The sequence below is a fragment of the Nesoenas mayeri genome, assembly GCF_963082525.1.
Source record: "Nesoenas mayeri genome assembly, chromosome: 23".
Taxonomy (NCBI): Eukaryota; Metazoa; Chordata; class Aves; order Columbiformes; family Columbidae; genus Nesoenas; species Nesoenas mayeri.
Genome location: NC_137574.1, coordinates 2,455,776 through 2,481,707, shown reverse-complemented (window position 1 = coordinate 2,481,707; position 25,932 = coordinate 2,455,776). Strand labels below are relative to the sequence as shown.

Here is a 25,932-nt window from a genome sequence, read left to right as displayed (position 1 = left end):
AGTAGGTGCCAAAAAACGGTTTAACGGAGAAGTGCAGAGTGATGAAATTGCAGCATCTCTGGCCTAAACTCGGAGTCGAGCTTAGACTTGGGTATCTTCTGCCGTGGAACCGGATGGTGCTCACACCTCAGTGCTGCAGGGAGAACGTCGATACTCGCGGTCTGGAAGTACCTTGGAAAAGCGCTGCCAGGAGTGAACCGAGTTAGAACAGTCACACACGTGCCATGGGGTCTGACCGCGTTAGAACAGTCACACACGTGCCGCGGGGTCTGACCGCGTTAGAACAGTCACACACGTGCCGCGGGGTCTGACCGCGCCAGAACAGTCAGACGCGTGCCGCGGGGTCTGACCGCGCCAGAACAGTCAGACGCGTGCCGCGGGGTCTGACCGTGTTAGAACAGTCAGACGCGTGCTGCGGGGTCTGACCGCGTCAGAATAGTCAGACGCGTGCCGCGGGGTCTGACCGCGTCAGAACAGTCAGACACGTGCCGCGGGGTCTGACCGCGTCAGAACAGTCAGACACGTGCCGCGGGGTCTGACCGCGTTAGAACAGTCAGACACGTGCCGTGGGGTCTGGCAGCAGCACACGGAGCCCCAACCTGCAGCTTTGTAGCATGGTCTTTGTCACCCGCGACACCACCAGCTCGTCCTGAGCACTGCGATCCGGCACCGGCGCCTTGCGAACACCTAGAAGAGTCAAGGCCTGAAGGTGCAGAACCTGCGGTGCTTAAGCGCCATAAAAACAGTAACCCCGAGTGAAGAGAAGTCACAAAAATCTTATTTTCATTATGATTTTAATGGTATTCCTTTGCAAAATGAAGCTGAGAAACTAGAAATGCACAAACAGGCAATACACAGAGGCATTAAATGATCCATTACTCCTGGTGTCCTGCTCATGCGCCTCATCCTATGGGCCGAGCGTTGGCTCTTTGTCAATCTGGTGAGCTTAAGTAGAATTACTTTTCCTTTCACATACAAACCGGTAAAATGCAAATTTAAACTGGCACTATGTGAATATCTGAGACATTAACAAACCCCCTCAGTTTGCGTTTTCAGCGTAACACGTGCGTAATCTAAAGAACTGAGCTCGAAGTTCCAAAACACCTTCAGTCTCCTTATTTATTTCGAGGGGTACGGTCACAATGTAAATACACTTTGTTCTTATAAAAAGAAATCAAATCTTAAGTGATTTGCATAACAGTTTCTAAGAGCATCTCTCAATTTGATACACTGTGCTGAAATATTTCTCTTTACCATTATCCTTTACCATTCGGGTAAAGATACATCACAGGAGTGGCTGAGTACTCCAAAACCCTGATTTACCACATTATCCACGCCAAACCTTATGGCAAAGTAATTCCTGTCCAATGACATGGGGAGGGCACTGCAGAAATGCTGGGAAACTCTTCTGCTTTCATATTCAACCAGAAACCGCTCAAGGCCAAATCCTGCTCAAGCGCTTCATTCGATGCACGGACAAGCAACCCAACCTCAGATTTATTCCAACCTTTCTCGACATTTCGCTCCTAAGCTGCTGCTGAAGAAAGTTCTGAGTAGTACTCCAATAAAAATAAGACAGAACCTCGAAATGAACGCAACGTTAGAAATGGCATATATTACAAATCTTTTCTTGATAGGAACAATTAATAAGAATACATAATTAGCTTAAAAACAGTTCAGCAAATGTTGCTGACCTGCGAGAAATCTCGAGTCACTATTTACAAATAAGACAAAGTGAATACAGGAAATTTTACACATTTGGTAGTTAATAGGTTATTGTTTGCCGAGTGGTCTATTAGAAACTGATATTTAGGAAGACTGGAAAAACACCCCAATCAGTTATTAGCTCTTCAGTCTATAATTTAAGTACAGAAAATTAGACAATACTGGGGAGAACATTCTGCCTGGTTTGGGGGATCAGGGACAGATGACAAGGCTGAGATTAAACGCTGAATTAAAATGTTCTGTGTACAGGATTCGTAACGAATACACCCGGTCCTACCGCAAAGGGGTTGTTGCAACCAGTCTGTCAAGAACTCACACTCCTGCACTTGCCAATTCAGAACAGTTTAATGGGTTTTTTTTCTTCCTTTTGCTATACAGAAAACGTAGTAAAGAAAGTCAAATTTAGGTAATCGGCTCAACACAGATCAGTTGTTCACAATACCGCTTAAATGAGATGAGAAAAGCAACGACCAACACGCACTGAAGTTCACGCAAAGAGGGGATTTGGGGAGCGCTGCTCAGTCTGTGCTGCAGTCCAGAGACAGGAGCATCTTACCAACCAGTCTCAGCTCTACGTGGAACATCTCGTATCAAATGTGTTGCTCAACATTCACCCGGCTCCGTCTGTGAGAGCGGGATGAGCGTGTCCCCTCCAGCAGGAACAGAATATAGCGAATAATCGAGGAGGAAAAAAGAAATGAAAAGAAAAAAGAAAAAAAAAACACGCCAAAAATTTACAATACAGCTTTTTCCCCTTCTGCTGAGAATGCTTTTCTGTACAAGTGTTTTTTTGTCATCTAATACTGTTTAAAAAGCTATCAGCTTCTTCAAGGTGGCCACCGTAGGCATTATAATATTCCAGGAACACTTAAATAACAGTTTTTACAATAAACTTTAGGTCCATATCATTAGATTACTTTATATGCACTGGTCTCTCATCTGATTTTAGGCGTTTCCTACGTGGTTGTATAAAATCTTCATCGGAGTCCTCAGTTATTTCACCATCATCCTCTTCCTGCTCAAATTCAGGCAAAGGCTGGAAGGTCCTGTCTGGGTAGATCTCTGTAAGTTTATCTTCAAAGTACAATGCAACTGCCTTCCCTGCCTGCGCTACTTCTGAATCGGCCTGCGGACAGAAGAAGAGCAACATTCACCCGTTGGAAATGCACATCCCTTCACCAAGTGTGCATGGTCTGAAACGCTTACCTTCAAATTAATCTCTTGTGTTTCTGCATAAACTTGAACAACTTTCATCATCTAAAAAGGATACCAGAGTCAAAAAAAAACGGCATTATAATCCTTTCTAAAGTTATGAGATCGCATAGGATTGGATGACTAACGTCAGCCGTAACGGAACAGTTTGTTATGGACCACACCTCTTTACTTGCTCAAACTTAGTGGAAGCGGCTTTAAAACAGGTAAATAAACCTTCAACAAAACACACAACTTTTGTACAAATAAGTGCCTGTCATTTGAAAGACTGCGCTCTACTCGTGGCCGCTTTTCCTCATTATAAACTTCAGCCGTCTGGACATTACTGTGGAAAAGTCTCACTTTAGAGAGAGAAATGCTCCACGAGAGCACTTGTTTGGGGGTCTTACCCCACTGCGAATTGAATTTCTTTTAAAGCAGATGGCTCAGAGGCACCACACGTGATGATGTGATGAGAGGTCAAGGTGACTCATCCTTTGCCATGAGCCAGCATTTCAAACAGCGACGCAAGCCTGAAACACTTCAAGAAAACAACAAGAAAACAACCCATCCATCAGCCCTCGCTCCCTCGGTTTACTCTGTCCCTAAGAGCTGCGGCGTGTTTTCCTCTACAGCAGACGCTTCATTAATTCCCTCGATTGAGAAGCTCACATAATTGCGACTTCTTCCACAGCGCTCATTAACCTCCACCTAACACAGAGACACGAGGGAGTCAGGGGTGTCCAAGTCCCAAATGCTTGGGAGCATTTACAGCATTACATCATTAACCTTGATTTTTCACTAGTGTGCTTGGGAAAGAGTTGAGATGTTAATTGTAGGTTTGTGTCCTCCCTTTAGTTCTTCAGAAGGCCAGAAACGCAGCGCCAGCACTGCGAAACTCAGCTTACATGTCACAGGAGAATATTGGCTGTTTTCTGCATTTCTAAGGTCAGGAAAAAGCCCTTCGCCCCAGGGCTTTGTGTCATTCGTGCTTTAGGGCAGCTCAGAAATAAGGATGTTCTCTCAGCTCCTATAACACCACAACTTTTCTTGATATTCGGAATATTTTTTCCGTTGCTCTGCCTAGTAACACCACTTAGGTGAAAATATTCCATTATCAGACAGGTTAATTGCAAAATAAGCCAACTTTCTGCATTCAACTTTACACAAAAGTTCTCTATTGAAAACCGGGTTTTGTGAGAGCCCAGTCACCCATGTGCTGAAGCACTAAGCTTAATACCAGTCTTAACAAACACGTTCTTCTGGGCTCAGCTGCATGAGGTACTAGAACCAGTGGAATATTCTTCAGAAAGGCACTTTCCCCAGTAGAGGAAGTTTCCTCAGTAGAATTCCACCACGTTTCATGAGTAGAACAACGACTATTTGTATAGCTTGAGACAGTTTTAAGGACTGTTTGTCATTATTACCACACTTCCTAAGCACTTCTGCAATCTACTCGATGTGCGGTAACAGGGTCACCCTGCTCCTCGGTCACATCCACACCAGCCAATGCACTTCAGAACTTCCCTCTGTTAAAGCCTGAAACTAGAATCTAAAGCTAAAACTGACACAGAGTTCTGTAATTGCATTTGGTTTGGTTTGTTTTTAAGTGTCTGATTCAGCATCTGCTCCATAAGCAGAAGTTACAACTGGAAGCAGAGCCTTGAAATGGAGAAGCTGCACGACCATGTTGAAATAAATATGGATAGGAAGTTAACGTACTTCATTAAACCTTTCACAGTTCTTGAAGATCAACCGGACATCTGCCACAAAATCCTCAGGAGTCTGGTAGTGTTGGGAATGCTTCTTTTGCAGTTTCTTTTTCACCGTAGATAAATCCATTGGCTTCTTTATAATTTTATAGTAGTTTGGTATCTGTAAAACACAGCGATTTATCACTACAATGACTACACAGTTCACAGAAGCAGGTGAATTTCTTCACTTATTAAAATATCAATCAGTTAATCTCGTCAGGCACTGTATGTACAATCAGCAAGTGAGAATAATTTCTTTTCCTCTAACTGCTTGAGAGGTTCTTTCCAACCCTCAGAGTCTATCACAGCACAGCGATGCTGCTCGTTAGAAAACACAAGAGTCACAGCAGTTTCTCTCCTCCTTTCATTTAAAAGATCGTCCCAAAACCATTTTGAATTTCATGGGTATCCCGAGACATTCTCCTCCAACTCAACAACTGCCAGGAGGAAGAATCTGCTTTAGACTCCGAGAGATGTCCATGCCAAAAACACATCACAGATTATTTTTCAGGAGACTCACCGAGGCTGGGACTGGCTCCTGGAATTCAATGCTCAGCTCGTGACAATACAGGTAAAGCAGGAGACGTTCGCATTTCTTACAAAGAAACAAACAGCTTCACATTAATAACTGAAATTTAACCTCAGCCCAGAAGTTCATATCTATTTTAAAAAGGTTTGTATTTCTTATGTGGAGAGCTTTAAACTAGACTCGAAGGGGGATGGGGTGGTAGCTGGGCTTGCATCAGTGGGGCAGCACTCTGGAGTTGATGAAGGCTGAGAGGCCTCCCAGCCCCCTGGGGTGAAATCAGGGTGCTCAGCTCACTCTCTGAAATGCCTGCACAGCAATGCGTGCAGCACGGGGAATAAGCAGGAGGAGTTAGAAACCTGCGTTAGGGCAGGAGATGATGACCTGGTAGCAATTCCGGAGACACGGTGGGACAGCACACATGGCTGGAATGTGGTCATGGATGGCTGTGTCCTTTTCAGGAAAGACAGGCCAGCCTGGCGTGGTGGTGGAGTTGATCTTTATGTGAGAGAGCAACTGCAATGTATTGAGTATTGTCCAGGCAGGGATGAGGAGCGAGTATTATTCAATATATTCATCAATGATTTGGACAAGGGAATAGAGTGACTGTCAGCAAGTTTGCTGATGACACCAAGCTGGGAGGAGTGGTGACACTGGAAGCTGTGCTGCCATCAGAGACCTGGGCAGGCTGGAGAGTTGGGCAGGGAAAATGTAATGAACTATAACAAGGGCAAGTGTAGAGTCTTGAATCTGGGCAGGAACAAGCCCAGGTTCCAGTATAAGTTGGGGAATGACCTATTAGAGAGCAGCGTAGGGGAAAGGGACCTGGGGGTCCTGGGGACAGCAGGGTGACCATGAGCCAGCACTGGGCCCCTTCTTCTTCCTAAACAAAAGCCCAGGGCTAACGTTCAACATGAAGATGGATGCTAACATACAATCATTTTTTTTTTTTAAAAAAAGACAAACTAGCATCGTTTTTGTCCAATCTTAACTCCACATAACAGGAAAGGACTGAGTTGCAGACTTCTATTCTTTTTCCCACAAGTTAAATTAAACTATTTGAAACCAGAGAGTTTCTAGTGATTCCCTGTTTAAATATTTTTCTTTCCCTGTGATTCCTTTGGAGGAATTTGATTGATAATACCCTGAGACTTTATACACAGGCTGATTGATAAACCTAAAACCAATTCACACATTCTGCAGAACGCAGCTCGGCACTCCCAGCACCTCTCGCAGCGCCGACTTCCCACGCCAAACTCACATCCCTATTTTTATGAAGGTTGTATCAACGCGAAACACAAAGAACTTCTAATTAAGAACGCTGCAGAGATTCATGCATGTTAAAGGATGCATTTCAATACAGAATATGTGTTTACATGCCAGCTTTAGCTACTAGATGATTACAGTCCCAGTGCAATGGGGCCCTCCCACAGTCACCAACACCTGGATATGTGGCTACAGCGAGAAAAATGTTATTTTACTTGGTTTGGGTGGTGGTGGTTTGTTTTTTCAAAAGGCAAAACTGCATTTAATTTGCTGCAGCCACAGGAAAAGTATCTCCAAGAAACCGTGGGGGACAGCAATGTGAGAAAGCACAAGCGTTTGGGAAACGGATTCTTGCAGATTTGAGACATACCCTTTGGTCCACGGGACTCAGGCCTTGCGCTGTCTTCCCTTTCTTGCTGTGCTGTGAATTGTCACAGTCATATTCTACTTCTGGTTTGCTGAGATCTCTGCAGAATGTACATATCCACTCTCCACTAAAGATAAATAAACACAATTATTCCAAATATCCAGCGACAAAGTCTCAGTGATGACTACAAAGATTTTTGCATTCGCTCTGACAGATTCACACTGTACTGTAGTGAAGACTTGGATATCCAAAGATAATGAATAAACCTTAATGCTCAAGATAATCTGCCAGTTAAGGCCATTTTTCCTGCCCTCATATTCCTCTCCCAAGTGTGTTCTAACACTTTACACCACCTTTCTCACTGTGGCTCTAAAATGAACTACACAACAGAATCACACTTTGAGAGTGACAAACATGGACCAGTTACACTCAAAACAATTCAGGCAGGCCTTTGGAATGTCAGATGATAAATCATCCAGAACCAGCTGATGTTGAGGAAGAAACATCAGTTTTGGTACTACGTTCAAATCTACCATGAGAATGAGCCCACAGACCTGTTCTCAGGAACCACGACACGGTTTCTGGTACCTTGGAAAGCTGAGGAGCGTCGGTACGTGGCAGGTCAGGTGAAAAACCTTCGGGCACTTTTCACAGCACAAGAGGTCCCCCCCGTTCTGGCACACGGCACACCAGTCCTCATTGGGATCGTCGTCTTTGTTATTGCCTTCTCCTCCAATTCTGGCCGAGCGGTGCATTAGACTGCGCACGGGGGATTTCCCATTTACAAAGTTATGTCCGGACTGTTTGCAACTTTCACTTAAATCTGCTGGTTCAGTTTTTACGTGATTTTCGAGGCTTCCTAACGCTTCTAATTCACTTTCCAGATGCAAGTTAGTGGACAGCGGTGGTGTCAAGCTGCTCTCGGGACTGCTAAGCTGAAATGAAAGTGGCACATGAAAATCAGAGTCAATTCCACAAGGGCGTCTTTCTTCATACGTTGGAAATCAAACGCCATCCATCACTTAAAGGTACTACACTCATTTCCCAAAACAAGTGGGAAATCATTACGAAGACCTGAGTTGCATACAGTATTGAAAACTACTTTTCCACAAGTTTAGCCTTTCAAGAACAGACTCATTTCCACTGATGTACAACATGATAAACAAACTTCCAAGCCAAACATACTGATAAATTGTTAAAAATAGACTGTCACTGTCACTAGGAACAATCCTCCAATCCATCACCCCGCTCTCAGTATATAATCCCATTAAATCAAGCATAGCTGGGAAACGCTTCAGAAAATTCACTTGCATAAATATTTTGTTTATGCTCTGCCATAAGAACTTGAGACTGATCGGAAGATTTCTCAAGGTAATTCCATGCATATGAATGTTCAGGAACTACTAACAATGGGTGACTTGCTGCTTTTAATCTCTAACTAATAAAAGCTGTAAATACAGTACACCGCTGGGGGTATTTCATTTTAACACTTAAAGATATAAATTATATGGCAGACTACCCTGAGTCTGGCAGAACACTGTATTAAAAGTCCTCAACATGGACCAAACTGAGATTAAGTTCTGTTTCCTATTAGGCTGCTTTCAAAATGGCTTTATTATTTCCAAATTCTTTCGCATGCTGCTCGGAAAACTGTACCATACTGCTGCACAAACTAACTTTACCATGCAAGCGCTCCTTCTGCCATCCTCTGTCTTCTCCTGTTTCACTGCTCCTGAGAAACTGCAAATCTCCTCCTCTGTGCCAGGCTCCTGCTTCACCTTCACTTGGTCAGACTTGAAGTTAATGCTGCTTTTCTCAGCAGTTCTGCCCGAGGAGCCACAGCTAGAAGATACCAGCACATAAATAAGAGTAATCAGAGCTAAGAAGTTTGACTGTTTGCTGAATGCAACGTTTACAAGACAGCAGAGAATCATAGTGAAGGAAAAAAGCAAACCAACCACACAAAGAAACAAACCCCCAACTCTTCATGTAAGAATTCTTCCAGCACTGGGTCACGGTTGTACCACAACCCTCCTGACCCAGTGCCAATTCACTTTTTAATTGTTCACATCTGATTTTTCAGCGCGGCGGCGTTAACGTTCCACACTCACCTCCCCCTGCTGCCCGTGCTGGAGGTGCTGGGCGGCCTCACGGGAGTGTGGGAGTTGGATAAACCTGCAAAGAAGCAGCGTCGATGTTGACTTGGTACAAAATTTACATTCTGCTGTAAAATAAACGACTGGTGTTAAGTAACACCAGAAGTGCTGCTGGAATATCCTGATTTAATACTTCACAGCATCTTACAATAACCTTGCAGAGAGAAGACTATGAGAAACACATATCGAATTACTGAAATCAGCTTCTTAATAACAGCAGTGGATATTTTCAATGTTCAAATAACTTGAGATTAGGTATTGGTGACTTTTCACATGCATAATGAAAGCTCATCATCAATTATAATAGCTACACTTAGAATGATCTTGCTCAAATGGCCGTTGGGTGTAAGTATTTCTAAGACTAAGCTATTCTATAAACTTCCCAAACCTTGGAATGGTCTAGGCCAGTCACCAACAATATCTGAACTGTGTCCTGTGATACACGAGAAAGAAAAGAAGGGTTGTGGTAACACAGGACAAGAATACAGCCCATACATGTATCCAGAACACTGCATCCACGTGCTGGCAGCTGGTAACTATACAGGTACTGTAGAAGGGTAAAACTTAAGTTTCCAAAAGAATTTATTTCTGAGCAAAATACATTTTAAACTAATAAAACATCCCTTTCCCTTTGGCAGGAAATAGTAGGTGATTATTTCCATCTTAAATACTAGAAACACCCATCACATTTACCTGATGAGCCTGGAGACAGAGCTGAGGGTCCTGGGGAGGGATTCATGGTACTGGTGGGTTGTGGGGGTAGGTGGCTGCTGGTGATGTATCTACTCAGAAGGTTATCTAAGCTACTTGAACCAGCATCTTCAAGCTAAGAAGCAAAAAACAAAAGTCAGAATCAGAGAAGCCTGATTAAAGTTTTTTTGGAGCACCTACAAAGAAGTTCTTACAGCCACACTACAGGGTACAGAGGAAATGTGAGGAGAGAGAACAGCAGGGCCGCGGGACACCTGCTCTCTGCACCTCCTGCATTTGATACTGACATTTAGCAACATCACAGAGAGAAAAATCACCACTCGGGGCGTTCGACATACATAACTATTCAACTGCTCTAGCGATACCTTCCCGTATGATCGTCTTGTGGAAGAATGGAGTGAACACAGTTCTTCGGATCAATTAATCTATCAATTTTACTATAGGACAGTCTACTGATTAGTCTAACGGCTAACACAGGTCAGCCCCATACGGCAAAAACAGCTGCATGCCCAAGTCAAGGGCTGAAGATTTTAATTCTCCAACTTGATATGATAAATAACAACGCTATTCCACAGACAAGTAGTGATATCCAAATAAAGACAGACACAGAAGGAAAGCAGATCAGTGCTTCACCCCCAGCCCCATCTGCTCCACTGACCTGGATGGGCGGGATGTCCGGCAGGGAAGGTAAATTCTCTGGGTTTGTTACAGAAGGAATGAGTTCGATCGCAGAAACAGACGGACTCGTTGGGCCGCGGTTTGCACTCGCCATCGTTGCTGTGGTAGGACTAGTTGGATTAATAGTGGTGTTGTGCACAGAAACAACTGGAAAAGGCCCCGCGTGGCCAGGGTTAGAATGCTGCAGGGAAAGAGAAGAGACCGTGAGCGCATTATGGACAAATCAGCCAGCCAGAGCACGTCAAACAGGCTTCGTGAGAGTCCTCAACAAAACAGGGGCGGGGGAGAACATATAAACTCGCATTTCTGTCACCATAACCTGATAGCACTGAATGCAAAGCAACTACTAGATATTTAAATATGTAGCACATCTTCCACCACATTATTTTCATATATAGTTATGCTGCCTTAAAGCAATTACGTCCTCCAAAGACATCTTTAGAGTCCATAAGTCTGTCTACAAACTTTTTTTTAAATAAATAGAAGAGTAACTGTTTCAGGTATTATAAAGTCACTTCTGGTTTTCCAGTCCTGCTAACATTCATTGTCAAGAACTTTAATTCCTAGTAGTATACAGAGCTCTGCATCATGCTTCAGGTTGGAATTTAAAAGCACTTTAGAATTTGGTTTCATTAAAAACCTTCAGCTACACCACTTTGAACGTCACTATTCCTGACTATTCTCTAAGGAACCCAAAGCTGAATGTCACTGACAAGTGAAAAAGGAAACAGTTTGTCTCCCAGAACTAAAGCACAATACAAACATTAGAACTCATTTCCATTCTTAAGGCTTGAATTTTCTTAACGTTCAGCAAAAAATGTCACAGCGCAGTATGCAACATGGAAAAGCACATAAATGTGTGTAGCTGTGAGTTACAAGCGCTACAGATAAACACATTTACAGCTGGAGGTACCGTCTATTGTCATGAGAGTTTGGCACAATGGCACAAATGAAGCGTGTACACAGGATATACTTGTCTTTGAAGGTGAGGTTGCATCATGGAGTATTGTGGTCCATTGTGGCGTGGTATTCCTGGAATACGAGCAGCATTCTGAGCCATTCTCATCTGATGTGCTTGGAAAGCCCCACAGTTCATGTTACCCCTCTGCATGGTCTGCATGCTGATCAACCTGGGAGGCTGCAAGGGTTTTTGGTTTTTAACATTTTTGGTTTTAACATGGGAAAAAAAGCCAATTTCTTTCCACAGCAGTAGGTTTACCAGTTACACAACATCAAGAAAAGCCAATAGCTTGTCACATTTAAAGCAAAATTCCAAAATATTTTCACTTTCATAAACTGCTTTGTAAGTTTATATTCGATAGGGCAATTTTAGGTCTCAGCGTTACGGTAAAAGGTGAAATAAGACGACAAAGATCCTTACCTGCTGCTGTAAGACCTGTGGGCTGCTCTGCCGGGGAACGGACGTCGCCGGCTGCGCCATCCTCATCTGCTGCAGCTGCTGGTGCTTCTGCGCATACACCTGCTGCTGCATGTGCTGCAGTCGCAGCTGCGCCAGGTTGATCTGGCCCGGAGCTTTGCTGACGTGGTTGGTGGCTGGAGGAGTTTGTCCAACCACGACGTTAGGAGTGTAACTAGGAGTTGGTTTGTTTTCAATGACAAGGTTACCTACACCGAACAAAAAAAGAACTAGTAAACACTTCGCTCTCCATTTCATATCAACAGTCCTAATTATGCTTGTTCATGCGATTTGCAATACATTAAGACATCAAGTATTACTCCATATGCAGCTACATATGGAGTTCAGATTAAAAAAAAACCTGATCCTACTGCCAAAAAAGCTTATTCCAGAAAATGAAGCATCCGCTTAGCACTAGTGGGTTATACTATAACCATCAGAACCACTCTAAGAGGGGGAAAAAGGGCCATTCCTAGAATCATTCCCATTGGAAACCAAACCGTGGAGAAAGCTTCGCTAATTAAAAGAACAGAGCAGATCAGGAGGGTAATCAGCACCGGAGGGGTTATGTCAAGAGAGTTTTGGTCTTCTGCATTAAGAGATGTGTTGCACTCTAACTCACATTAGATAAACACATCCAAGTCAAACTAGTTTTTCAAGTAACACAGAATAAACAAACACCATTTTCTCACCTAAATTGACAACGTTCTTTGCCCAGAACGTGGGGTCACAATGGAAGCGTATTGCCCCATTGGCAGCTGGGACGGGATCACAACGCGCCTTTAAAATGTGCCGTAACTGGAATGTTATCTAATGGAAAGCAAAAACAAGCCTTGATGACAACGAAATAAAGAAGAACATTAAGAAGTATGTGTTTGTCCAGCAAGTTTAGACGGCTGGGTCACCAACAGGGACTGGCAACAGCAAGTTTGCTAAGTACTCAATTCACCAGGAGAATCAGCCACCGTACAATTAATTTCTTACTCAACCCAGAGGATTAGAGAAGTCCTGTTCAACAATAACACTACTTCTGCAATGACTCAAGGGAAACACTGAGCTGCTTTTACAGAGCTTGACCCCATTCCTTCTATGATAAAACTGTTAAGTCCTTAATTTACAAATCAGAAGTGGTGTATAAGTTGGGAAATTTATCCCATTATTAAAGAAGGTTTTTTTGTTTGCTTTTGTTTTTTTTAATGAAGCATGAACAACTCATTGTCTCTTACTTGGGTATAATCTGGTGAGGCTACACAATACGTTTGCCTAAACACTCTGTGTACTGTACAGACAAATTAAGAGTGTGTGTCCTTACCAGCCGCTTACTGTAGAGCAAAGCGGTGCTGCTGCCACTGGCAATAGCCCAATTAGTAAAGTTCATCACATGCTTCACTTGTCGCGAAAGACCAGTGATGTCATTCTGTTGTTGTATTAACTTCATCTGTCTCTCCTTTGTCACACTCTATAAAAAAAGAAAAGTCTTTATTACAACGGGAGCTTCAGATTCATGAGCAAAATGTAGAGCGCTATCACTTCTCGAGGCAAAAAGAAATGTCACAAGCAAAACAGCTTATACTAACGCTCATATGGTAGGACCATCGAGTTAGCATTCTCTGTTTCTCTTAACTGTACCTCAAGGTGCTGCAGGAGAGATTTTCCCTTTTTATTGATTTCGTTGATGAGGGTGAATATAGCCACTTTGATTTCCTGTTCTACTCGTTTGTTAGTTTCATTGACTTCTTTTATCCTAAAAAAGAGAGAGAAATGTATTGTCAGGCAGTCACTTGATACTCTGCTGCCAAATACCCAACACCACAGGCACCTTCCCATGCTTGAAGGGTGAAGAAGCAAAGAACAATTGGTTTCTCTCTACAGCCAACACTTCTGTCACCTGGAGCTGAACTTCACAGACAGCATAAGACAGGTTTGCCTTCCCTTTTTTCCTCCCTCCCCCCATAAGTGTAATAAATGGGTCACATCTTTGGTTCTACTCAAACTTGCCATAAAGAATCATTTTGGACATGTGTTTCTGGTAACAACTTCCTACTCATGGACAGTGTCGTAAGGAACAAAACATTCCAAAAAGGAATTCAATCCAATGCAACTAAAGATACGGAATCAACTAACATGCAAGTATTATTCTAGTGCCACCATTCCTCTTACTGAGATTCACGGAAAAGGCAATACAATAGTAACATTTAAACACTGTGGGGTATTTACCTGTTCTGAACTTGGGCAGCTGCAAAATTTACGTAATTCTTCTTCTCCAAAAGTTTGGCCAATAGGTTCTCAATCGCACCCTTCTGGTTCTGAAAAGCTTCTTCCAGAAACTGGTACCTTTTCAACACGCAAAAGAAGATCCCAGTTACCACGGAGCAACATGCCAAAACTGGGGGTTTCCAGTTTAGATGTAGAGCTATAACATTTTGAAAAAATTACGACAAAATGCACAGTGCGAAAAAAAATAAATCACAGAATGGAGTGGGTTGGAAAAGCCCTCAGAGATCATCAAGTCCAACCCTTGGTCCAACTCCAGCCCATTGACTAGATCGTGGCACTAAGTGCCATGTCCAATCTCAGTTTCAAAACCTCCAGGGCCAGCGAGTCCAGCACCTCCCTGGGCAGCCATTCCAATGCCTGACCACTCTCTCTGCAAAGAATTGCTTTCTAATCTCCAGCCTAAATCTCCCCTGGCAGAGTTGAAGCCCATGGCCCCTTGTCCTATTGCTGATGCCTGGGAGAAGAGCCCAATCCCACCTGGCTAGAACTGCCCTTCAGGTGGTTCTAGAGAGTGCTGAGCTCACCTCTAAGCCTCCTCTTCTCCAGACTAAACAAGCTCAGCTCCCTCAGCCTCTCCCCATAGGGCTTGTGCTCAAGTCCCTTCCCCAGTCTTGTTGCTCTTCTCTGGGCCCTCCAGCACTTCAATCTCTTTCCTGAGCTGAGGGGCCCAGAACTGCACACAACACTCCAGGTGTGGCCTCCCCACTGCAGAGCACAGGGGAAGGATCACTGCCCTTGTCCTGCTCATTTTTGATAGAGGAGAGCAGCTTGGCGAGCTCTTCTGCCAGCTCCCCCATCACCCTAGGATGGATCCCAGCTGGTCCCATAGACTTGTGAGGATCCAGATGGCTCAGTAAGTCACCAACTATTTCCTCCTGGAATACAAGGGGGCTATTTGGCTTCCTATCTCTGTCAACCACCTCCAGAAGCCAGTTGTCCTGAGGGCCGTCTGTCTTACTGGTAAAAACTGAGGCAAAGTAGGTATTAGGTACCCCAGCTTTCTCCTCATCTTTGTTAACTATATTTCCCTCCAGGTCCAACAGAGAATGGAGGTTTTCCTTGCCCCTCCTTTGCTTCTTTACAGCACCAGGTGTTCAGGGCTGTAGCAATTTCTATTCAAATCCTGAACACAGGGACAGAGCAAGTAAATACCAGGCGAGTTAACACCTTAATCGCATCAAATCGCCTCAGACCACGTTTGCAATCGGCTCTTAAGATACTCAACAAAGCTCAACCGACTGATCACTTAAAAAGTTTTCAGCATCCACACAGGTTCTCCTTGGCAAGGGATCGTTTGAGCCCGACAAAGAGTAAATACAACAGTGTTCAATGACACAACCGCTTTAAATCAACGCCATTTCACCCTGAGAAAGCGCAGCACGGGAATTAAGGGATGGTAACGTTGGTACCTGTGTTCTTTGTGCTCCAGTAACTGACAGTCTCGGCACGTCAGCCTGTCACAGGTTTCACAGAAAAGCTTGAGCTGCTCTTGTTTGTGGACAGGACAGAAAACAGGACGTTGACCAGATGCTCCCACAGCCTCTGTTTTTCAAAACAAATCAGTTTTGCATTTTAAAACACAATCTAGACAATCTGAAGAGCAAAACCACAACTTCCTAGCTACGTAACAACCAAGAATTCGGACAAAGACACCTACAAACCTGTTCTCACCCTAAAGTTACTGTGAATTCATTCTCACTGAAATATTTACAGTGCCAGTGGTTTATAGCTGTTCCTTTCTTGTACCCAAGGAGGAAGAATTCCTCTCCTATCACACACACTCAAAAGACACTGGCACCTGTAAGAATGTAAAACTGCACACAAACACCAGAGTTGTGTACACGTGTTTAAAGATTAAATTACATACAATTTCACCCGACACACTGAAGGATGGACCGAATCTCGCAAACTTTCATACCGTCAAACACCCACAGGTTTTCTACATTATGGCTTCAACACCTTTATAAACCTCAATAAGTCATGCAGCTGGTTGTCACCTAAATGACCCTCCCTCTCTCTTTTCACAAGTGCCAAAGAGAAAACGTTAATTACCGTGGGTAGGAAACACTCACCTGAAGACACGTCCTCTTTTTTTCGGATCATATGGTCTTTAGTAAATTTTACTCGCTGATGAGCTTCTATGCAAGTCTTGCACAACCATTCCCCACACTCCACACAAAATCCAACGGCGTTGGCGTTGTCTTCACAGCTCGTACACACCTGCAAAGGGAAACCATCGGTTACCATCGTTTTCCTGGAAAGAACTGACGTGTGCAGAAATGAACCAGCGAGCAGGAAAGCGCCGTACCTGTTCTGACTTCTCGTCGGAGCTGCTGGGGGCTTCCGAGGTGTCCTTCACGAAGTAGTTATCCACCAGGTCAATCTGCCGGCACTCCTGGCGGCATATGGGGCATCGGATCACCCCCACTGCAACACAAAGGGCACCGGGGTGAGAAGAATAACATGAAAACCCATTGGAATCAAAAGATGACAAGAGCGAACTCAAAATCCTCAGAGCACTCGTTTCTCTTGGGGAAATGAACAGATTCCACAGTTGACGCTACCCTTAGAACATGTAACAGGGTTCCCAAAAAACCCACCGCAACGACAACAAAAGGCCAACAAAAACCACCCAGAAACCATTCACACGGCTCTTCAGCACAGGACGCCTCACCTGGGGTGAAGCTGTGATTATTTATAAGTCGTACTCCGTTTTTCCTACTGATTTCTTCCCAAAAAAAATACATATTTTTAGCCAAGTCATTTGTTCTCCCCAAGCAAATATAATCTTCCCCCCCCCCATTAACCAAATTGACATTTAAAGACGTTCTACGAACAACCTACATTAAAGGCTTGGAAACTTATTTCCCACTAAGGCAGGGGATAACGCTCTCCTCCCAGAAGCATCAGCAAATCTTAAATCCAGTTCCTATATCATTTTATTGCGATTATCATTTTCTAGGAGAAGCTTTCAAAGCCATTGGCTATTTTTATACACTGGGACACCTGAAACAACTTTGAAAGGTAAATGTAATTAAAGGATGCTCAAACTCCTTTGTGGATATTCAGTTAGAACAGCAGGACTTATTTCAGGGAGATTAATTACATTAGTAGTAAATTAGCATTAATTTTTCTCAAGTGCTAAAATTAAGGGTGGCTTCAGAGCACAGAAGGTTCACTGCAGAGCAACAACCACCCAACTGAAAACTCCCTGGCTCCTCAAACCACCACCTGTACTTGTAACCGGAGCGGAACGCAGAATTCCTCGGGTGAAGAGTTTTGGCACAGCACAGAGAGGCAAACAGCACCAATTTTACTACACAACACCTGTTGAACCATTATTATACAACCGCTACAAGTCGCATCTTCCTTACTTTGCACATTAGACGGTCTTATTTGTCCAAGACTTTATTAAGAACACTAATGAGAGTAGAATGGATGTAATCCTTTTAACTGCTTATGATTTGGATAAAGCGCGCTGAACTAGACCAGGGACACCACAGGAGACTGAAGGGAATTGAGAAAGAGCAACTTTGTTTTCATAAAAACAGAAACACCGCTAAAAAATCCACAACGTAACCCAGCAGCAAATCACAGTGGAACATTTCCAATAGAAAAGGGCTTTAAACCACCACTGCCAACACCTAAAGCCGAAACAAAAGTATTTTTCTGAATAGTAACTCTCTGAACTATGAGAACACCTTGTATATATTTATATTTAAAATTTCCCAAGTGTAACAACCTTTCTCTGACATCTACTTGCATGCATCTCAGGCCATTTTTTCAACAGGTTAATATAACTACAAAAGGCTTTATCTTGAATTAGTTTTAACAGGAAATTCATTCAAACCTGCTTCGAATTCCTTTCCCCAGTCTGACATCTTGATCCTGACAACGCTAAAATACTTTTCCAAATTTTAAAAGTGCTGGAGAGCTACAGAGATGGAAAGGCTGGACTCTCCTCACTTCCAGCCTTGCAGGATGGAAATGGTCTCTAGAGAAAGTCCACATCACGTCTTTGGCCACTTACCGACTCCAGCTCCACATCACGGAATCCAGACCCTTCGCACTTTCAACACGAGCTGGAACCGACTGATGTGCCCTAGTACAACTTTGTTCTACCCGCATCTACTACTTTTGCACAAGAAAAATCCCTGGAATTTTCTGAGTCTTATTCTTTGCTCCCTACCCACACTTCTGGGATTTCCCTGCTGGAATTTCATCAGGAGTTGGACTCGATGATCCTTGTGTGTCCCTTGCAACTCAGGACATTCCACGATTCTATTAGATATTTCAGAGACCACGTGTAGAAGAGCAGGGCTTCCCAAGCCTGTTTCCCACTCAAACCCACGTGCTACCACCCTCCTGATCTGCCTTTCTGGTTTGTATTGACAAACACAAGAGGGAACTGCCCGGATCCTCCAGCACTGTGAAACAAAGGGGAAGTGGGGAGGCGGGAAAGGGGAACGGTTACCACCCGCCATGGAAACCCACCCTCCTCCTACAAGCACTGGAACAGCTACAGCAAAATAACCAGCTTCTGTAAGAGGCTTCCATGCTAGAGGTTCCACACGTTCACCGAGGACGGTGACAACCACGGGGCGCTGGGACAGCCACACTTCTCTCTATTGGGATAACAGTCTTAAAGTAGAACCTAAGCATCTCGGTGAGGCGGTGAAACCTCCGAACAACCCATCTTCCCAGGAGCAGCGGGTGTATAATAAGTTGGTTTGCAGTATCTTTAACCATCTGACTTAGAAATAAACGTTTTTCAGAATACTGTGATACAAATACAAGGTGTTTTCTTGTAACCTGTTCAACCTGAAGGGAGTTCAGCTGAAACACCAGGCACTAAGAAATCATCTACCCATCAAACAAAACACGTGTTCCAATGACCTATTAAGTCACCAAAGTGAATATGAGATGATGCTTTTTATGTTAAATAAATGATATAAAAATGTGTGTGTTTTAAATACATAAAATTTCTAATTTTAAAATGAATATAAGATAGTACAGCACATAAGCCAGCAGTGAGAGCCTGCAGTGAAGCGCAGCTTTGGGCACCACTTCCCATCAGTTCGTCCTTCACAAAATAACACCTGCTTATGGCTTAAGGAGAAGCCGTAGAAGTGGAAGTAACACTTCATGGTACCAAAACCCACGGCAACAGAGAAGGAACCTGCGTGACTAAGCGACGTGGAACTTCTCCGTACGTTGAGAATGGCCATTTTGTACCTGATTTGCTGGCAAGCATTTCGTGTGCCATTCAACTCGTTCCATTCGCAATCTGCAGAGATCTGCCCACAGAACTGCATTTTCTGGTTGGTCAATGGCTTGTTCTTAACTGACCTGGTGGGTTAATACTTTGCTCATGCAGATTTATGGATCACACACATCTTTCCCAGTGCACTCTCCTGGACCTCAAATGCACATCTTGCTCACGTCATATAAAAGTTTTTGATGCAGCAATTCAAAGATGAATTATTATTTCACCAAAGCACACAATCAAGCATTCTTAAAAGGTGTATAACAAGAACTGATATTCCAGTCCATATATATTTCATAAGCCACACTTTGTTTTCTTCACACACTTGTATCCTAACACAGCAGGATTCAGATGCTCCTGCTAACTGTTAATAAAATAAACCCAGCTTTCTAAGTTCTGTATCTTTCACTAGCATGTCTAATGCAAAATGTAGAGTCTGGAATTTAACAAGAAGAAGTAACACAAGATGAACTGAGTGCTTTGGTTAGTGCATTTATGAAATATATTTAACACATCATCTTTTTAAAACCGATGGACTTTCTAAGAGCACATCTGAACAGTCTGGATGAAGAACCACTACTAAGCCGGGTCAATTCCTTCACTGTGTGACATAGGAAACGCTGGAGCCCTTGCTAAAATCAGAAAGATGTCACCAAACAAGGTGTCTCTGACTATAGGGCCACGTTCCGACCTGCAAAACCACTTACCAGGGCCCTAGTTTAGTCTGTAGACCACAGCATGTGAGTCACTCCATTAAAAGCTCCAGAAGCTTTTCAATTCCATCCCTAAACGTACAAAATACAAAAATGAAATTCAACCTGTGATTTCAATATCTGTTCCACGGCACAAAAGCGATGTGTGCGTGGGACGGACGTGCTCTGCGCCCCGAGCAGCCCGGCGGGCAGGAGCAGAGCGACACGGCGAGCACCGAACACTCATCAGGCGAGACCGACACATCAATAGCAGGTGGCTTTTCCAAGACTCATTTATCAAGGAACAAAGAAAGTTGTAGGCACAAGGAGTCTCGTGCAGACCTTTCCTGCCAAATATGATTTGCCTACAAACCAACCACCTTATTCCATAAATACAACAGCGTGGGCGAGTGTTCTTTGAGCTCTCCCTGCTCAGCTGCGACCTCCCCTTGCGCTGGGACACCTCTCGAGGTGGCTCCTCTATGCAGAGAGACCTTTTCCCAGCGACACACCTTTGGTAAGTGACCGATAGGGCACATAACCTTGTAGAATAATAACTTTGATTTTGCCTTAGTTACTTGGATTGCATGCTGAACTGATACTAATGCTTCATTAGTCAACAGGAGGGTTTTCCTTACACTTTACATCTCTACGTGAGTTATTCTAACTTGAGGCTAACTCAGTTTTCCTCTTCCATAAATAAGGTAAACATTGCCAAATATGTTGAGCCTTGTCAAACCACTGTTAACTCCGCTAAACTCCATCAAATTGCCCGAACTCTGTCAAATTATTGTTTATCTCAATAAGACTGTTTAGCTCTTTAGAGCAAGGTGTATTTCACGCACCCGCAACAATGTGCGGAGTTCACCGGCACAGCAAGTTCGCTGACAAACAGCACCGCGGTGTTTTAACTGAGTTCACAGAAGCACAGCTCCGGACCCAGGTGCACAACAATCCGTAACGCTACAGCAAGCCAGATTTCACCAAGACAATTCTTTTTGCGAGTGACCAGTCGAACCCCTTCCCACAGACACGCCTCCACCCCAGAGCCAAAACAACACGCACAACGCAGCTCACACTGTAACTCCAAGACTCCCAAGTTCTGGACGACACGGCGCAAGCTGCTGCGAGCCCGAGGCCACCGGGAACACCGGCGGGTGCGAACGCGACCTCCCCGGGCACCGCGCACCGAGAGAGGCGATGGGAACGGCAGCCGAACGGGAAGGAGAACCGGGCGCGGAGGGGCCGCGCTCACCTTGCTGGACGTCGCCGTTGGCGCCGCCGGGGACCGGGACGCTGAGCTGCCGCTCGGGCTCGGGCAGGCAGCGGCGGCAGAAGGAGTGCAGGCAGGGCAGCAGCTTGGGTTCGGCCTCCCGCCGGCTCTGCAGGCTCTGCGCGCACACCGCGCAAGTGTCCAGCAGCGACAAGGGCCCCGGCACCGCCGGCGTCAGCGGAGGCACCGGGCTGGGGCCTGGCCCTGGGACGACACCGGGCCCCGCCGCGACCGCCGCCGCCTCGGCCTCGGCCTCCCCGCGCTCCGCGGCCGCCGCGCCGGGGCTTTCCCGCTCCTCGGGCGGCGCGGAGAGTGGCGGGGGGGGAGCGGCGCCTGTGGGGGACGCGGCCGCGGGCTCCAGGCCGGCGCCGCCGCCCGGCCCGGCCTCGGCAGCCCCCTCCCCGCCGCCGCCGCCTCCTTTGTTTTCCGCCATGTTTCCTCCTTTGAACCCGACTCCCCGCTCCGCGCACGCTCCGCGTCACCACGCGCCGTGCGCGCGCCCCGGGCGGGGAGGGGGCGGGGCCGAGGCTCCCGCGCAGGCGCAGCCCCTCGCGGCGCGGCCGAGGCGCGTGATCTCCCGTTACGGGAGCGTCCGGTCGGGGGGCGGGGCCGGGAGCTGTCACCGCACCGCGCCGTGAGGCGCCATTGGGCGGCGGCAGCGGCTTCCCAACCAATCGCCAGAGGGAAACGGCGCCCTTAGGGGCGGAGCGAGCGGGCCGGGATCCCCGTGCGCACCGGAGCGGCCCCGGTGCGGTGTGAACGGCGGGGCCAGCGGAGTGGGAGGAGCTGGGACACGGGAAAGGCTGCGGCGGTGCGAGCAGTGCTGGGGAAAGGGACCTGGGGACAGCAGGGTGACCATGAGCCGGCACTGGGCCCTTGTGGCCAGGAAGCCAATGGGACCTGGGGTGGGTTAGAAGGGGGTGGTCAGTAGGTCAGAGAGGTTCTCCTGCCCCTCTGCTCTGCCCTGGGGAGACCACACCTGGAATCTTGTGTCCAGTTGTGGCCCCTCAGCTCCAGCAGGACAGGGAACTGCTGCAGAGAGTCCAGCGCAGCCACCAAGATGCTGCAGGGAGTGGAGCATCTCCCGTGTGAGGAAAGGCTGAGGGAGCTGGGGCTCTGGAGCTGGACAAGAGGACACTGAGGGGGGACTCATTCCTGGGGATCAATATGGAAAGGGGCAGTGTCAGGAGGATGGAGCCAGGCTCTTCTCAGTGACAACCGGCAATGGGTACAAACTGGAACACAGGAGGTTCCACTTAAAGATGAGAAGAAACTTGTTTGTGGTGAGGGTGGCAAAGCCTGGAACAGGCTGCCCAGGGGGGTTGTGGAGTCTCCTACCTCGGCAGTTTTGAACATGAAGCAGAAGCCACATAGACAGCGAAACAATGTTTATTAAAGTAGGGGGAAATGCTAAAACAGAAAACAGGGTTTTTTCAAAGCTCCTGCTTCAGGTAAGTAAGTGAAAAATTCACAGTACATTTAACTGTGCCCATGATTCATTTGAACAGGACATTTTGAGTCTACTTTACCTCATGCTAGAATTTAAAACAATGAAAACACCCTTTTATGACCTAACACAACTGCAACTAGAGGCGTCTACAAAACCAGCATCTCCGAAGTGTTTTGTTTTTTAACATATGCTGCGGTAAGACAGCAAGGATTAAGTCACTGGAATTCTTGCTGGATATTCTCCTTGTTTGCTTCCCCATGCTGCTGTTTGATTTGTGAAATTTCATTTTCTAGCTGCACAATAGTTCGTTCAATCTCATAATTTTTACTGACAAGAGAGACCCACCTGGAAGGGAAAAGAAAGAAAGAAGCATTTAAGTGTTAAATAACAGTCCTCTGTTATAAAATCAAAGGCAATGCTTGCTCCAAAGAAGTACAAAGACACCAACTAAAGGCAGTATTCTTCTCAGTACGTGATAAACTCTCAGCTGATATTAATGGTAACTTGAACAATCAAAGTGGTAAAAAGTAGTTTTTAACCCAGCTAAACCGTAACACACAAAACTTTGTGGCAGATTTAACAGAGAAATTCTAGATACTCACGTAGATTCCATTTCTCGTAGCTTCGCCCCAGCTGTGAGCTGCATGTTCTTTCGTTGCCAGTTCAGATCTTGAATGTTTTTCCTGGGGAGAAAAAGATATAGGTGAGTTTTTTTGTCTCCTTTCTTTAAAATTTGTAATAAATGCTGCTAATTTCAAAATACACCTGACCTCTAGAAGTATTACCAGAAAACATTTGTGTAGGCATCCACTTTAAAATGATAGGCCAAGAGACAACTGCACACTAAACAAAAGCCTACGAGCAGTGAAAACACTCTGACCACGGCAGCAGCGTATCCACAAGCCCCTGCACAGCTTGGAGGGGACAGGCATTCCATTTCCTTCCAAACTGCAGTACAAAAATACTAAAAAGAATGACTCACCTCAACTTCTGAAGCTCTTTCTGGGCTTGTTCTATCATATGAACCAGATGTCTAACAGCAGAATGCAAGAAAAGCGTTAGGAAAACACAGAATTGTGAGACTGGATGCATTTAACCAGAGGCAAGGACACAACACAACACTTCAAGGCAAACAACAGAGAACATCCTGTTGTAACATCTCCCTACTTCATCACCCATCTTCTAATTTTAATTCTAAAATTACCTGTAACCAGTTTTTATTGTGGTTTCCCTCATGTAACATCGTCAGAGCACCAACAGTTCTTTTTGCTTACTCACATATATGTGAACTAATTGATCCTCTAATTGCTGCCCTTCTCCTAAGCCAAGCAACCCTTTGCCTTCTCTCAAACGCACCTTTATTTAAGGCTAAGCCTTTATCTAAGGCTAAACCAACCCTTCCCAAAAGTGGATATTAATATTCTCTACCTGAAATAGTGCTGGTGCTCCCTGCAGCCATACTGTCCACAAGTTTTTTTGGCTTTCGTAACAGCTTTATTAACAATGGCTCCAGGCTGAACAGCATTAGTAGTAAGTCATCTTTACTTCCACTACTGAATTATAATTTTGCAGGCTGTCGTTAGTCCCTTTAGTTATCCTCAATTAAAGCCACAACTGCTACTCAGGCAGTAACTCTCAAAATTTAACACTGGGATGCATTAAAACACAGGCTGTTTCCTGGCTGCAGAGACAGCTCCTTCTCTTTCAGATCAGCCTCCTTTTCTGCCACATATACCTCACTCAAAGCGTCTCAGTTATTCCACAATACATTCCAGATTCCCACTGGACTTACACACCAAAACACGAGGGACATACAGAAATTACAGTCAGAACTTCAGCGAGGCTCAGCAAAGCCAAGGCCTTACTCGTTGTACACCTTCCAGGCGTTACAGCCGTGCTGCGACATTAACTCCAGGTTCTCGATGCGGACGGCCTGGTGCTCCAGCTGCGCCATGGAGTTGTTCACACACTCCTGCCACGCCGTGATGTCGTTCTTCTGGCCGGAGGACGGGGCCGGCAGCTCGTACCTACAACAGCCCGCCTGGCTCAGGAGAAGAGGCATCGGGTACTGGGCACCGCTCACCGGCTGCTCGGGCCGCCTGCCTCACCTCTTCATGCTGAGCAGCTCCAGGGGCTGCCGGGCTGCCAGGCGCTCGAACTCGTTCCGCATGATCTCGGTCTGTGGGGAGAGCAGCGGGGAGGCGGCCGTAGAGGGGCGGCCGGGGCCAGGGGGAACAACCCGGGGCGGGAGCCGGCCGGGGTGAGGAGGGGGGGGGACCGGCCGGGGTGAGGAGGGGGGGGGACCGGCCGGGGTGAGGAGGGGGGGGACCGGCCGGGGTGAGGAGGGGGGGGGACCGGCCGGGGTGAGGAGGGGGGGGACCGGCCGGGGTGAGGAGGGGGGGGACCGGCCGGGGTGAGGAGGGGGGGGACCGGCCGGGGTGAGGAGGGGGGGGACCGGCCGGGGTGAGGAGGGGGGGGACCGGCCGGGGTGAGGAGGGGGGGGACCGGCCGGGGTGAGGAGGGGGGGGACCGGCCGGGGTGAGGAGGGGGGGGGACCGGCCGGGGTGAGGAGGGGGGGGGACCGGCCGGGGTGAGGAGGGGGGGGACCGGCCGGGGTGAGGAGGGGGGGGACCGGCCGGGGTGAGGAGGGGGGGGACCGGCCGGGGTGAGGAGGGGGGGGACCGGCCGGGGTGAGGAGGGGGGGGACCGGCCGGGGTGAGGAGGGGGGGGGACCGGCCGGGGTGAGGAGGGGGGGGGACCGGCCGGGGTGAGGAGGGGGGGCCGGCCGGGGTGAGGAGGGGGGGCCGGCCGGGGTGAGGAGGGGGACCGGCCGGGGTGAGGAGGGAACCGGCCGCGGTGGGGGGGGGACCGGCCGCCTCACCTCGAAGGCGCTGTAGTCGTGCGCCGGCAGGTAACTGAGGTAATTCTTCGTCGGCCGGTACCGCCGCGTCTCCTCCTCCACCAGCGCCGCAGCCTAGCGCACACGCGTTGTGAGGCCGGAACGTCGCCCCGGCCTTGCCCGCCGCCTCCCCCCTCCCGACCCGCACTCACCGCCTCCCGGACCCCCGGCGCCTCGTAGCCCTGGTCGAAATAGGGCAGCGCGTCCACCACCACGTCCCCGGCCACCAGCCCCGGGCCCGCCATGCTGCGCACGGCTATGCGCCTGCGCCGGCCCCTCCGCCA

General features: G+C 46.8%; 2 protein-coding genes across 3 annotated transcripts; both read right to left on the bottom strand.

The window, feature by feature from the left end:
- Positions 1 to 806: 806 nt before the first annotated feature.
- TRIM33 (tripartite motif containing 33) lies at positions 807 to 21,745 on the bottom strand. Of its 2 annotated transcripts, XM_080358471.1 has the most exons (20): positions 21,282 to 21,745; positions 16,377 to 16,495; positions 16,141 to 16,288; positions 15,478 to 15,610; positions 14,009 to 14,125; positions 13,421 to 13,535; positions 13,104 to 13,250; positions 12,484 to 12,601; positions 11,756 to 12,000; positions 11,348 to 11,512; positions 10,355 to 10,555; positions 9,679 to 9,811; positions 8,941 to 9,004; positions 8,512 to 8,671; positions 7,418 to 7,764; positions 6,833 to 6,956; positions 5,191 to 5,265; positions 4,639 to 4,791; positions 2,932 to 2,982; positions 807 to 2,851 (listed from the first exon to the last, which is right to left on the bottom strand). In XM_080358471.1, exons 1-20 carry the CDS (start codon positions 21,730 to 21,732, stop codon positions 2,639 to 2,641), a joined length of 3,279 nt encoding a protein of 1,092 aa, XP_080214597.1. In that variant the 5' UTR covers positions 21,733 to 21,745; the 3' UTR covers positions 807 to 2,638. The 2 variants fall into 2 exon arrangements, with proteins under 2 accessions (XP_080214597.1, XP_080214598.1); XM_080358472.1 differs by lacking the exon at positions 2,932 to 2,982.
- A 927-nt stretch (positions 21,746 to 22,672) lies between these two features.
- Positions 22,673 to 25,918, bottom strand: BCAS2 (BCAS2 pre-mRNA processing factor). The gene is made up of 7 exons (XM_080358368.1): positions 25,801 to 25,918; positions 25,631 to 25,723; positions 24,858 to 24,928; positions 24,615 to 24,776; positions 23,732 to 23,782; positions 23,352 to 23,432; positions 22,673 to 23,094 (listed from the first exon to the last, which is right to left on the bottom strand). The coding sequence occupies exons 1-7, from the start codon at positions 25,891 to 25,893 to the stop codon at positions 22,965 to 22,967; spliced, it is 681 nt and encodes a 226-aa protein (XP_080214494.1). The 5' UTR covers positions 25,894 to 25,918; the 3' UTR covers positions 22,673 to 22,964.
- Positions 25,919 to 25,932: the final 14 nt, after the last annotated feature.